Raw genomic sequence first — 14,580 nt, 5'->3', positions numbered from 1 at the left:
TCCCACCCTCGGTGCCCTTGGTTGCTGGATCCAGGCGGTTACAATCCACAGCCCTAGCCAAGGGTGGCTGCAAGTCACCCACGTGACGTTCTTGAGATCATCCACCGATAGCACCACCCCTTTCTCCATCATCATCGGTGTCACCTTCAGTTTCTTCCCTCGGCCTCCGAACTCCATAAAATTCTTGGGTTGAAGAGGACAGTCACTCTCTTCTGAGCTTGGTTCCGCTCATGGAAAGTAGCATGCATCATCGGAATGGCCCAATGGACCGCAGAGATAGCATACGATGGAGATATTCTCGAAGACAAATGGCTACTAGAAGATTTCCTTCGCTCTCCAGATCAGGACATCTAGCTTCAGAGGTTCGTCGGCATCAATGGCTATTCGGATTGTGGCGTACCCCATTTTTTAAAGTTGGTCCGTGAAGTCATTCACGGATGGTGGCTCTTCGGCCTCTGCCACCACACCCAAAATCTTCTCCTGCTTTCGATACTCGATGAATAAGCCAGGGAGTCTAAGCCAAACCACCTTTCGGTAAATAGTGTTCAGATCTAGCATCCAAGGCTTCATAGCAAGAAACTGGCCGGTAAAAATCCACAAGCCTCTCTTTAGTGCCATTTCACAATCAACCGTTGTCCAAAATTAGAGAAGATAGTGATCTTCCACTGTAGCAAAGGACTCCGGTTCATAATCCAACTTGCATTTCTCCTTCAACTCCGTCGCCACCTAGTCCAACGGCACTCACCAGCCGAGGCTCTGCATAAAAATAGCGGCATTCTCCCATTCCCTCTGAGGATCTGCCATTTTCTCCTCCGAAGACTCTAAGGACTTTTGGTGAAATAACGTTGGAGCCTCTCCACCTCTTCCTCGGTGATCCTGTGCGATACCCATATCGATTGCCTTGGTCCTTTCTGCACCATCCACGCCCACAAAAAACAAGATATAACGCTCACAACCGCTCAATGGCGAACCTCCCTAAAACTTTCTTCATCTTTGTTTTGGAATCATTTAAGTTAATCTCTTGATCCTCGGCCAAAATGGAACTAAATCTCACAAGAAAATAAAAAGTGAAGAAACTTTAAACACCATAGCACTTTACCGTCACCGCCAGGAAATACTGAACAGAACCCGATCCGGAATGAACCGTTCCTCATGACATTATTTTATTTTTCTAGTAAACCCCTTACCAGCCCTTTTCCTAATTTGTTGCGATAATGTTCAATCTGGACCTAGCTTTCAAAATACAAGCCCTTTTTCAGGCCCATCATACCAAGCAACGAGTTCTACCTCCAACAAACCAACGTACCAAACCGACGATCAAAAAAATATACATGACATGCTACAATCAAACTGCAGCACGAACAACATTAACTCAAGTCTGTCTTTATACATAAGCCAAGATAGTAGTACTACCCACAACCCAACACACCAAACGGGCGATTAAAAGGATATATTTGACATGCGGCAATCAAACTGCAGCAGATACCAGCACTTCAAACAGCATTATCCCAATTCTCAAGCTTTATACATAAAGCCAAGATAGTAATGCTCCCTCAAAACATAGGAACTACATCACAGTCCAGTCACAGATTTCTCCTTGCAAGGTGCAGCGCGTTCACATGAAAACCAGAGTCTCTACAAGGTTCAGCGCGTTCAAATGAAAACCAGAGTCTTTGCAAGGTTTAGTGCGTTCTGTCGACCAAATAGCTTTTCAACAATGGCCAGTGCAAACTCCATGGAAGTCCCTGGGCCTCTGCTCGTGATCAAGTTCCCATCAACCACAACCCTGTTCTCGCATTCGCTTTGATCTGAAAGTTTGTTGCACATCGCTGGATATGCTGTTGCCTTCTTCCCCTACAGGAAACGTGCCAACGTTAAAAGATTATCCTTCTATTTTGCGATAGCTTTTGTGGGGAGGGAGGGAGAGAGAGAGGTGACATGGCAATCATACTTTAAGCAAGCCATAGGGCTCAAGGACCATAGCTGGAGAGGCACATATTGCCCCATACAGTTTTTTAGATTCTGCCTGCTTTTTGAGTAAATCAACAAGCTTCTCAGAACTAGAAAATGCTTGGGCACCACCAAGTCCACCCTGTAAACAAATAAACGGGCATGAGACAGTTTACAGGCAGATGCACAACAAGGTGATGGTTCAGTTGACTGGCACAACTTACAGGAAGAACAATTAAATCGTATTGCAGCTTAACAGCCTCATCCAACAGCATATCAGCTACTAGTTTCACTTTCCTGGATGCCACAATTTCCAGCTTATCTTCAACTGATGCCACTATGACATTAGCTTTTGCTCTGCGTAAAATGTCAATGATCATAACAGCCTCCATTTCCTCTGAGCCATTGGCTATTGGCACAAGAATCTAGAAGCACAGTAAAGAGACTAATGTTAACGTAGAAATCTTTACTCATTATAGATAAGACATAGATACCATATTTTATGATAATAAGAGGAGCATACATGTCATCATGCCAACATCTTGTCATTGTTTGCATATTCACTTAATTTAATTAAAATATATCTGGTGCCCATCAATAAAAGATGATTATAATAAGTAGACAAGATACAGAAGGAGTAGGGTCACGTAGCCTTATTTTAGTCTTTTTTCTTCATTTGCATTGTCACTGTTCTTCATTAGCTTTAGTTTTCCTAAGTTCTCTCCAACACATAATCCCGTGAGAAAGAGCTCAAACTACAAACTCAACTGCTGCAGGGACTTCAAATATTGTTGACTTGAAAAGCTATGAAAAATCAACAAATGAGACAGTCTATTTTAAGTAAGAAGTTGCAAAGAAAACAAAAAAAAAAGCCTGCAAACACAATTTTAAGGCTACAGCAATAAAAGAGGAATCAATATACAATAATAAAGGAAAGGCATATGTTGGAAAAATCAAATAATACAGGATTTCCAGTCTTACCTGAGGTGTATTATTAAATTTCCATTGGATTGAGTTCAGCTCAGTCATAGCAAACTCAGCCCCATGATGAGGACGCATCACCTAAACAGATAACCAGTCATCATTCATTAGCAAGCATGGTGTACGATCACCGAAAAAAATGCACTGGATTAAAAGAAAACAAACTTTTCAAGGCAGTAAGAACTTTAAATGAGGAGAAATTCTTCATAACTCATGAACGCACATCTGTGATCCATTCAGAACATATACTTAGCAGTTGGCCTCAATAAAATACAAGTCAGTGTAACCGCACATTGACATTTTTGAAAATTTACAACTCAGGATCACTAAAATATAATAACATATGAGCATTCTACGTGCCAAATTTACAGGAAAGGAAATGACCACTTCCTTCAAATGTCCTGCCTTAAGTAGCCTAGTTCTGATTTAAACATCCTTCTATGATCATGAGGTCCAGGCAGGTGTACAGCATCTTTCTTGACTACATGGCTATAATGATGATTCCAGAATTTTTTTTTTTTTTTTTAAAAGAGTAACTTAGGTGCTGATGAAGAAGGACCAAACTTTGCTCTTCTGTTAAACTCAAGCTCTTCTTCGGAGTGGAGAAATGAAAGAATCAGATCTAGGATTTCAGGGTTAGATCTTAAAATTTTTTCAAGATCAGACAGCGGAAGACTAAAATAAATCAAAATTTATCTTATAAAACCAGAGAATCCCTAGATCTAAGATTCTATTACATGATTATTACATTGCATTAAATCAGAAATTAAAATATAAAGAGCAAGAACTACTTGTTGATCATATCAACATGTTTCTATACTACATCTAATGTATGTAAAATATAATAGATCAGATCTATTACCTTGCAAGTTAGACGTTCTAACTTTGCTGATCCGGGCTTGAGGATGATGTTGTGAGCCGCACACGCATCCGGCCTTTAGGAATCGTCCACACGAGCCCACGAATCACGATCAGAAATCCTGATCCAAGAAATCAGCATAGTATGTTAGTACTGCGCTGATCCTTCTTCGATGGTCGATCAGATGCCTCCTTCTTTTTGATTTGGACTCTTCGAAAGATGAAAAGTAGGAGTTTTAAATTTGAGACACTCTCAGAAAACTCACAAATGGAGGAAGAGAAGAGGTGAACTCAGCAACCCTAGAAGAAGACCCTCTTCTTCTTCTCTTTGCTCTAACCTAGACACCTAGTTTTGTATCATTATATCTCCACGCCCCAACACTCTTTTTTCCTGATTTTTACATGCCCCAAAGGTCTCTCAATGCTCTGTAATTCACGAAAATTTCAAAAAAATATTCATCTTAAATAATGAGATATGAAGAGTCCTTGTCTAGGTCAAATACCTAGTCAAGAAAAATCCAAACAAGGCAAGACCAGGGGTGCCCAACTCTTGGGCGCCCCCTCCTTTTTCTGCCATGGACCACCAGCAAAAGGTGCACAATATGTGCCATAAAAGCCACGAAAATCTCAGAAAAAATCTGGGTAAAATCAATGCCATAAAGAAAGAGTTTTGATTTCCTAAAATTCTATCTCATAGAATTTGAAATCCAAACTAATTCCTACTTTGACTTGGTCCACAACCACATACCATGTAAGAGAGAAAGAGTGAAATGCTTTGGGCGTACATGAAGACCTGGGAGAGTAGGTTTTGTCGCACAAAATAAAAGAGAGTGGGGTGCTCAGGTGGCGCAATGTGGAATCCTAGTCTTACTAGAATTCAATCTATGACTTGTTCAAATTTGGTTTCTCAAACCAAATCAAACCAAAATCAAATCAACCCAATTAAAATAAGTCTTAACCCAATTAAGAACCTAATTTAATCAGATTAAATTAGATTTAAATCTAATTTAATTTTCTAATCGAATTAGAAATTAGGTTGACCTAAGTCCTAATTGAACTAAGACTAATTTTTTTCTTGTACTTGCCTTATCCAATAAACCAATTGGACTTGATCTAATCAAGCCCAAACCAAATCCAATTAAATCATATTCAATTAGACTTAATCTCAGCCTATTAACGTAATCAAATTAAGCCAATTAGTAATCGAATTGCTAATCGATCCTCCTGCAACACTTGCACTAGGTTAAATGTCAATCGTATTGATTGTTTAACCCTAGAACGATTCTTAATCGTTGATCAACCATCCAATCGGATCGTGAACTCTAATGTGTGTGACCTCATAGGTCCGAATCTAAGCTGGTAGCACAGGAACAAATTTCTGTACCAATCGAAGTGACCATCTAGCAATGGTACCCGACGGTCGGATAGGTCGAATGTGTAGAACATCCTTAGAACTCATGCGGATATAGTTTTCATATAATTCATCCCCTTGACCAAAATGCTCATAGGACACCTCAGAGTTCAACTGTCAACTCTGATCAGGTTGTCCACATTGTATTTCAAAATATCAAATCCATCTGATAGATTACCCTGGTCAAGATTTTGCTAAATTGAAATACAGCGACTCATTCTTCTCCAACTCTTAGGGTGGTCAATCCCATCTTGATCATACTCCGATTTCGCAAGCACTTGACTATGCCCAAAAGCCTTCCGTCACTGAATTAGAAATTCAGTTAGTCTAGTACCAAAGCACAGTGAGTTGCTTGCAAGTCACTGAAGCGATCTCAAGTCTAAGGGACACTTATATCTATATCCCATCAGAGACATTCTCGACAGTAGAATACTCTGGAGTTGATCACGTCACTGACGATGTACCCTTACATCTCACCTGTATGCCATACTAGTGTCTCCACACTTTTTGGTTAAGAGGACAACCAACCCATATAACCTACAGCTACCTATGCTCGATAGAAGCTGTCGTCCTTATTAACAGCGTATCATTTGGTCGTGAACAATTTTAAAGACTAATCGATAAATCCTCTCTTTATCGAACCTAAATAGTCGTAAGGATTTCATTACAACAACGGAGTTCATTAGAAGATGAAAATTTATGATGAAAATGCCAAAAATATATTTTATTTATTAACAAATCAATTACAATACAAGATTGCTCAACTGTCAACAGATTGACGATTGACTTTTGAGACATATTTTCCAACAACTCCAACTTGTCCTAAAGCCACTCGGCACAGTATCTAATACCCATCATCGACTTATGGTTATCGAACTCTTTTATCGTCAGGGCTTTAGTGAAGGGGTCGGTCAGGTTCTCCTTTCCATCGATCTTCTGAAGATCGACGTCACCTCGATCCACGATCTTCCGGACCAGGTGGAAGCGGTGCAAAATGTGCTTCGTCCGCTGGTGTGCTTTGGGTTCCTTCGTCTGAGCAATGGCACCAGTGCTGTCACAGTAGAGCAGAATCGGACCATCGAGAGAGGATGCTACTCCGAGCTCGATGATGAATTTTCTCAGCCACACAGCTTCCTTCACGGCATCCGATGCTGCGATGTACTCTGCCTCACAAACAGAATCTGCCACAGTATGCTGCTTGAAACTCTTCCAGCAAATGGCTCCACCATTCAGAGTAAAGATATAACCCGACACGCTTCTGCTGTCATCATGATCAGATTGAAAGCTGAAATCTGTGAACCCCACAAATTTCAGATCTGACTCGCCATAAACCAACCATTGGTCCTTAGTATTTCTCAAATACTTAAGGATGGCTTTAACCACTTTCCAGTGATTTTTTCCAAGATCATATTAGTATCTACTCACTACTCTTAGTGAGTATGCCACATCTGACCTTGTACATGTCATGGTGTACATGATAGATCCCATGACTGAAGCATATGGGACTCTACTCATACGTTCTCTCTTTTCAGGAGTTATCGGACAATCCTTCTTAGAGAAAAATTTCATGGCCTATCGGTAGATAGTCCTTCTTGAAATTCTCTATGCTGAACCTCTTCAATACATTATCTATGTACGTGGACTGGGACAATCCAAGCATCCTTTTAGATCTATCCCTATAGATCTTCATTCTTATGATGTAAGATGCTTCATCCAAGTCCTTCATGGAAAACTACGATGACAACCAAACTTTTATTCCCTGTAGTGCGGGGATGTCATTTCCGATTAAGAAAATATCATCCACGTACAAGACAAGGAATACCATAACTGGATCATTTGCCCATTTATAGATGCAGGGCTCTTCTCCGTTCTTAACGAAGCCATACATTTTGATCACCTTATCAAAACGTATGTTCCAACTTCGAGAAGCTTGCTTCAATCCATAAATGGATCTCTGAAGCTTGCACACCTTGGACTCATCTGTGGATGTAAATCCCTCAAATTGTATCATATACATCTCTTTGGTCAGCTCTCCATTCAGGAAAGCTGTCTTTACATCCATCTACCAGATCTCATAATCCAGATGGATAGCTATTGCAAGCATTATCCGAATTGATTTGAGCATTGCCACAGGAGAGAACGTCTCGTTATAGTCAATACCATAATGTTGACGATACCCTTTGACAACCAGACGGACTTTATAGGTCTCCACCTTTCCGTCTGCACCCATTTTCCTTTTGAAGACCCCTTTACACACCTAATGGGTTTAATTCCTTCAGATGGGTCAACCAATGTCCATACATCATTGATCTTCATGAACTCTATTTCGGATTTCATGGCTTCAAGCCATTTTTCAAAATCAGATCTCTGCATTGCATCCATATAGATGATCGGATCCTCATTGTTCTCATCGAGTTCGATGAGATCACCGTCCCGGACCAAAAAATCGTAGTATCTGTCCGACTGATGCGGTACTCTACCGGATCGCTTTAATGATGCAGGTACATTGGGCTCCGGATCTAATCTAATCAAATCCGACTCAGGTTCAGCTACTGGTGTCGGTCTTTCTATCCGTTGAACTTCATCAAGTTCAATCTTAGAGGCAACGGTTCCTTCACCAAGGAATTTCTTTTTTAAAAAGATTGCCATAAGACTGACGAACACCTTTTGTTCATCAGTATGATAGAAAAAATATCCTTTGATCTCTTTGGGATACCCTATGAATGTGCATTTATCAGACCTAGGTCCAAGTTTATCTGTAACTAATCATTTGACATAGACCGAACACCCCCAGATCCTAAGGTGTAAAGTGCTGGCTTACGCCCTGTCCATATCTCATATGGAGTCTTAATTACAGACTTACTTGGAACCTTATTTAACAGATAACAGGCCGATTCGAATACATATCCTCAGAAGGATATCGGCAAGCTGGCAAAATCCATCATGGATTGGACCATGTCTAACAGAGTCCGATTTCTCCTTTCAAACACACCATTATGCTGTGGTATTCTTAGAGGAGTCCATTGGGAGAGAATCCCATTCTCTCCTAGATATGTGAGAAACTCACCAGAAAAGTATTCTCCTCCTCGATCAGACCGAAGAGTTTTAATACTCTTCCCAGTTTGTTTTTCTACTTCACTTCGGAATCGTTTAAACATTTCAAATGAATCCGACTTATGTTTCATTAGATAGACATATCCATATCTGGATAGATCATCCGTGAAAGTGATGAAGTAGAAATATCTACCTCTAGCACTTGTGCTCATGGGCCCGCATACATCAGTATGTACTAGGCCCAAGAGCTCAGTAGCTCTCTCACTTTTTTCAGTAAAAAGTGACCTGATCATTTTACCAAGAAGACAGGACTCATAAATTGGAAGTGATTCACAATCACTGACTTCGAAAATTTTCTCTTGAGTCAACCTGTTTATCCTGTTCTTGTTTATATGACCTAGCCTACAGTGCTATAAGTAGATATCTGATACACTATCTAATCTAGGATGCTTGCCTGTAGAATAGACTACGTTAACAGGTTGTGTAACATATACACACCATTGTTCAAATGTCCATGAAAAATAATAACACCATTCATAATGATATTACAAACTTGTTTCTTTATTGAAATTTCATAATCATTTTTGACCAAAAGACCTACAGAAATAATATTTAAAAAGAAACTCGGACAGAAATGACAATCATTAAGAATAACGGTATGGGACTCAAATACAAGTTTCAAGATTCCTAATGCTAGATCTGGAATTGATCTTCCATCTCCAACGTTCAGGAACCTTTCGTCTTGCTCGAATCTCCTACTGACCTGCAACCCCTGCAACGAATTGCAAATATGATAAAAACTACTAGTATCTAATACCCAGTCAGTTATATCACAGATAGTGAAATTGCAAGGAGTTATCATATTAATACCTTGCCCAGCAACAGCTTGCTTCTTTCTCTGCCTGTTCGGGTCCAGGGAGGCAGTATACTGAGGACAGTTCCTCTTCCAGTGCTCTCGCTTCTTGCAAAAAAAGCATTCAGCTTGACTCTTATCGGGCTTGATCTTTCTGATCTGGCCCTGCACTGATGTCCCAGCCTGAACTTGCACCTTCTTCACTTTCTTCTTCTTGTTCTTTCCTTTCTCAAAGGATCGAGAACCAGAAGAAGAACCTCCCACTAAGTTCACCGACTCCTTGTGGAGTTAGTGATCCTTCTCAAAGTTCTGAAGCAATCCCAGTAATCCGTGGTAGTTTACTTCAGGCTTTGTCATTCTATAATAAGCGAGGAATGGGAGATAAGACTTGGACATCAGTATTGCATCTTTCTCAAGCTGCTCATGCAAGGGAAAGCCGAGCTTGCTCAAACGCTCCATCAGCTCGATCATGTACAATATATGATCAATGACAGAGGCACCATCCCGCATTTTGACGTTGAAGATGGCACTAATCTTATGCCTCTCCGCATTATCGGGTGTGCCAAAGGCATCCTCCAACATTTGAAGCATGTCTTTTGGCTGAGCCGTCTCAAATGTGCGACTGAACTCGTTGCTCATGACAGCCAGCATGATGCAGCGCACCGTGGTCCGATCACTGAGTCACTTCTGGTAAGTGTCTCTGACTATTCCACGTGCATTGGCAGCTGACTTCTCAAGTGCAGGATCCGTTATCACATATAGGATCCATTCATGCTCCAGGACTATCTTCAACTTTCGGTACCAGCTACCGAAGTTGGATCCCACCAAATTTTCATTGTCCAACAATGATCGGAGCAATAGAGACGTGGCCATATCTGCACAAAGAAAAATCATAACCTAATTAGTAATTGATTCATTAAACCTAAAGATTTGGACTTTAATCAAAAGATTTCTCCCACTATTTTATTCGAATTGATAGCCTCTACCTCCAATTCGAGGAATTACCCTAATTCCTTAGTGGGTACTAGAATCTACTTAGACTGCACACAAGCCCAACTTTGGTTGGCCAACCCATGTACATCTAAGGGTAGGTTCATAATCAATTGTTTCTCTAAACAATTTCTAGTAATATTAATTTTGCCCCGGTCCCTAATTAGTAGACTTTGGCCTCCACTGAAAAGATCTAATTAGATCCAACCATTAACATGACCATACTTGGCCCATCTAGCCAATGAATGATTAGACCCAACTTTGGTTGGCTAACCTAACCACCATTTAGAAAGATGCAGTCCAAAAATTATATTATGAATGACAATTCCATCAGTCGATAAGCACCAGGCCTTTGGACCTCCAATGATTATCCAACTGATGGACCCATTATCATCCACTTAATGGAAGGCTATGATCTAGTTATCACCATAACTATTTCATTTTAAGGACCAAATAATTTTAGAGGATTTAATTGATTTAAAGGAGGTCAGATGAACCAGCTTATCATGATCCTCCCACTAGCTTCACCAAGTCAGCTTAAGGGAGACCATCAAAAGGGCTAATCTGGGAGCACCTAAATCAGTCACACTGATTTATCTAGCTGACATGGGTCAGCTCGAATAGTCAAGTGATCCGATCAAAATATAATTTCACCAAGAGGCCAGATAAGTTCGATCGATGGGAAGGTCTGCCAAAACTTACCTTAGACACCATCAGAAGTGGCCAGGTAAGCGGATTACCAATTAAAAACCATCGGTCTGGTTTACCTTAAACATCAACTGATTTAATTAGTTTCGATTAGATCAACCTAATAGTTCGTGCTAGACCGTTTAGTCAAGAATCAAGTCCATTTGATTCTCGTTAGAGACATAGACTTAAAGACATAGACTTGACCAACTACAACTATTGTAATTGATCTAGAGAATCTTTAACCTAATCTAAGACAACAATTGATTAGATTTAGTCAATTCTCTAATTAAGTCCATCTTTAATCTAACCTTAGGTCTAACCCAATTAATGGACCCAATTCCCACTAACCCATTAATCCAATGTGTTATGGTTTGTGTCTTAGGTTCTTCAATTCACAATCCTAGAACCTAATCAAACAACTTCTTAATTCTCAATTAACTTTTAGGCTGAGGGTTGGGGTTCGGCTTTTCAAAAATAATTTTCATATTTATAAAATATTTTTACAACATGATTCCACCAACCAAGTTGCATGCTTGATTCATAATCAAAATGTAAGTGAAATAAGCATGAAACTACTTTAGATCTAATCTAAACAGGTTCATGTAATTGAAACAATTTCAACTTTAAACTGCACAAATTTTTCAAACAAATATATGATAGTTCTTTGCGCGGAAATTATTAACAAAGAGATTTCATTTTAGATTTAAATATCTTTTAAATCTAATAAATCATAAATTTAATCTAGATCACATCTAATAAATTTATGATTAAAAATAGATCTACACGAACCAGGACAACCTTTGCACTGTAAGGGGTAAACCTTACAGCAGGACAACCTACAGTTCATGATTGATCTAAAAATTTTAATTTCAGATTTAACAATCAGATTATAAATTAGATCTAATCTAAGAAATAATCTAAACATGTATAAATAATCATGTAATAAATAACGTAGGCTCTGATACCAATTGAAGAAACCAGATCTAGAATTTCAGAATTAGATCTTGAAATTTTTTCAAGATCAGGCAGCGGAAGATTAAAATAAATCAAAATTTATCTTATAAAATCAGAAAATCTCTAGATCTAAGATCCTATTACATGATTATTACATTGCATTAAATCAGAAATTAAAATATAAAGAACAAGAACTATATGTTGATCATATCAATATGTTTCTATACTACATCTAATATATATAAAATATAATAGATCAGATCTATTACCTTGCAAGTTAGACGTTCTAACTTTGCTGATCCGGGCTTGAGGATGATGTTGCGAGCCGCACACGCGTCCGGCCTCTAAGAGTCATCCACACGAACTCACGAATCACGATCAGAAAACCTGATCCAGAAAATCAGCACAGTATGCTAGTACTGCGCTGATCCTTCTTCGATGGTCGATCAGATACCTCCTTCTTGATTTGGATTCTTCCAAAGATAAGAAGTAGGAGTTTTAGATGTGAGACACTCTCAGAAAACTCACAGATGGAGGAAAGGAAGAGGTGAACTCAGCAACCCTAGAAGAAGACCCTCTTCTTCTTCTCTTTGCTCTAACCTAGACACCTAGTTTTGTGTCTATTATATCTCCATGGCCCAACACTCTTTTTCCCTGATTTTCACACGCCTCAAAGGTCTCTCAATGCTCTGTAATCCACAAAAATTTCAAAAAAAAATTCATCTTAAATAATGAGATATGAAGAGTCCTTGTTTAGGTCAAATACCTAGTCAAGAAAAATCTACACAGGACAAGACTAGGGGTGTCCAACTCTTGGACGCCCTCTCCTTTTTCTGCCATAGACCATCAGCAAAGGATGCACAATATGTGCCATAAAAGCCACGAAAATCTCAAAAAAAATTTGGATAAAATCAATGCCATAAGAAAAGAGTTTTGGTTTCCTAAAATTCTATCTCATAGAATTTGAAATCCAAACTAATTTCTACTTTGACTTGGTCTACAACCACATACTATGTAAGAGAGAGTGGAATGCTTTGGGCGTGCGTGAAGGCCTGGGAGAGTAGGTTTTGTCGCACAAAATAAGAGAGAGTGGGCGTGGGAGGCTAAGGTAGCGCAAGGTGGAATCCTAGTCTTACTAGGATTCAATCTATGACTTGTTCAAATTTGGTTTCTCAAACCAAATCAAACCAAAACCAAATCAATCCAATTAAAATAAGTCTTAACCCAATTAAGAACCTAATTTAATCAGATTAAATTAGATTTAAATTTGATTTAATTTTTAATCGAATTAAAAATTAGGTTGACCCAAGTCCTAATTGAACTAGGACTAGTTTTTTCCTTACACTTGACTTATCCAATAAACCAATTGAACTTAATCCAATCAAGCCCAAACCAAATCTAATTAAATCATATTCAATTAGACTTAATCTTAACCCATTGGTTTAATCAAATTAAGCAAATTAGCAATCGAATTGCTAATCGATCATCCTGCAACACTTGCACTAGGTTAAATGTCAATCGTATTGATCGTTTAATCCTAGAACGATTCTTAATCGTTGATCAACCATTCGATCGGATCATGAACTCTAATGTGTGTGATCTCATAGGTCCAAACCTAAGCCGGTAGCACAGGAACAAATTCCTGTACCAATCGAAGTGACCATCTAGCAATGATACCCGATGGTCGGATAGGTCGAATGTGTAGAACAACATCCTTAGAACCCATGCGGATATAGTTTTCATATAATTCATCCCCTTAACCAAAATACTCATAGGACACTTCAGAGTTCAACTGTCAACTCTGATCAGATTGTTCACATTGTATTTCAAAATATCAAATCCATCTGATGGATTATCCTGACCAAGATTTTGCTAAATTGAAATACAGCGACTCATTCTTCTCCAACTCTTGGAGTGGTCAATCCCATCTTGATCACACTTTGACTTCGCAAGTACTTGACTGTGCCCAGAAGCCTTCCGTCACTGAATTAGAAATTCAGTTAGTCCAGTACCAAAGCACAGTAAGTTGCTTGCAAGCCACTGAGGCGATCTCAAGTCTAAGGGACACTTATACCTATATCTTATCAGAGATATTCTCGACAACAGAATATTCTGGAGTTGGTCACGTTCAATAACGATGTACCCTTATATCTCACCTGTATGCTATACCAGTGTCTCCACACTCCTTGATTAAAAGGACAACCAACCCATGTGGCCTACAGTGACCTATACTCGATAGAAACTGTCGTCCTTATTAACAATCTATCATTTGATCGTGAACAGTTTTAAGGACTAATCGATAAATCCTCTCTTTATCGAACCTAAATAATCCTAAGAATTTCATCACAACAACGGAGTTCATTAGAAGATGAAAACTTGTGATGAAAATACCAAAAATATATTTTATTTATTAACAAATCAATTACAATATAAGATTGCTCAACCGTCAACAGGTTGACGATTGATTTTTGGGACATATTTCCTAACAAGAAATACAGCTAGTGTTGAAAGAAACACTTTATGTCATTCAATGTAATGTAAACATGCGAGCATGCCTACAACTCGAAGCAGTCAAATCCTTGACATCTCGTAGCACATCATTGTTTATAAACAGAGAACTATGAATATGCAGGCACAACTGCAAAAATGATTTTGGAAAAGCAGCAGAAAGCTACATCCGTCATGATATCAACTTCTTAATAATAAGCAAAAAGTCACTAGTTAGCTATCATGTAGATTTTCTTATCGTCGACATTGAGAATTGTGATCATATGGGAACCATAAAGTTTCTTTCCAAGCTCAAGGACTATCTGCCAAGGTGATGCAGATCCCCTGTATC

General features: G+C 39.0%; 1 protein-coding gene across 1 annotated transcript in view; it reads right to left on the bottom strand.

Moving 5' to 3' along the window:
* Positions 1-1,328: 1,328 nt before the first annotated feature.
* Positions 1,329-14,580, bottom strand: part of LOC105040679 (protein DJ-1 homolog A) — a 16,252-nt gene continuing 3,000 nt past the window's right edge. Inside the window, 4 exon segments of the mRNA XM_010917327.4 lie at positions 1,329-1,854; positions 1,952-2,092; positions 2,175-2,375; positions 2,932-3,012. Coding sequence (XP_010915629.2) covers positions 1,654-1,854; positions 1,952-2,092; positions 2,175-2,375; positions 2,932-3,012 — 624 coding nt within the window. The 3' untranslated portion in view covers positions 1,329-1,653.

The sequence above is a fragment of the Elaeis guineensis genome, chromosome 3 (assembly GCF_000442705.2).
Source record: "Elaeis guineensis isolate ETL-2024a chromosome 3, EG11, whole genome shotgun sequence".
Taxonomy (NCBI): domain Eukaryota; kingdom Viridiplantae; phylum Streptophyta; class Magnoliopsida; order Arecales; family Arecaceae; genus Elaeis; species Elaeis guineensis.
This window is presented reverse-complemented; position numbering and strand designations above follow the sequence as displayed.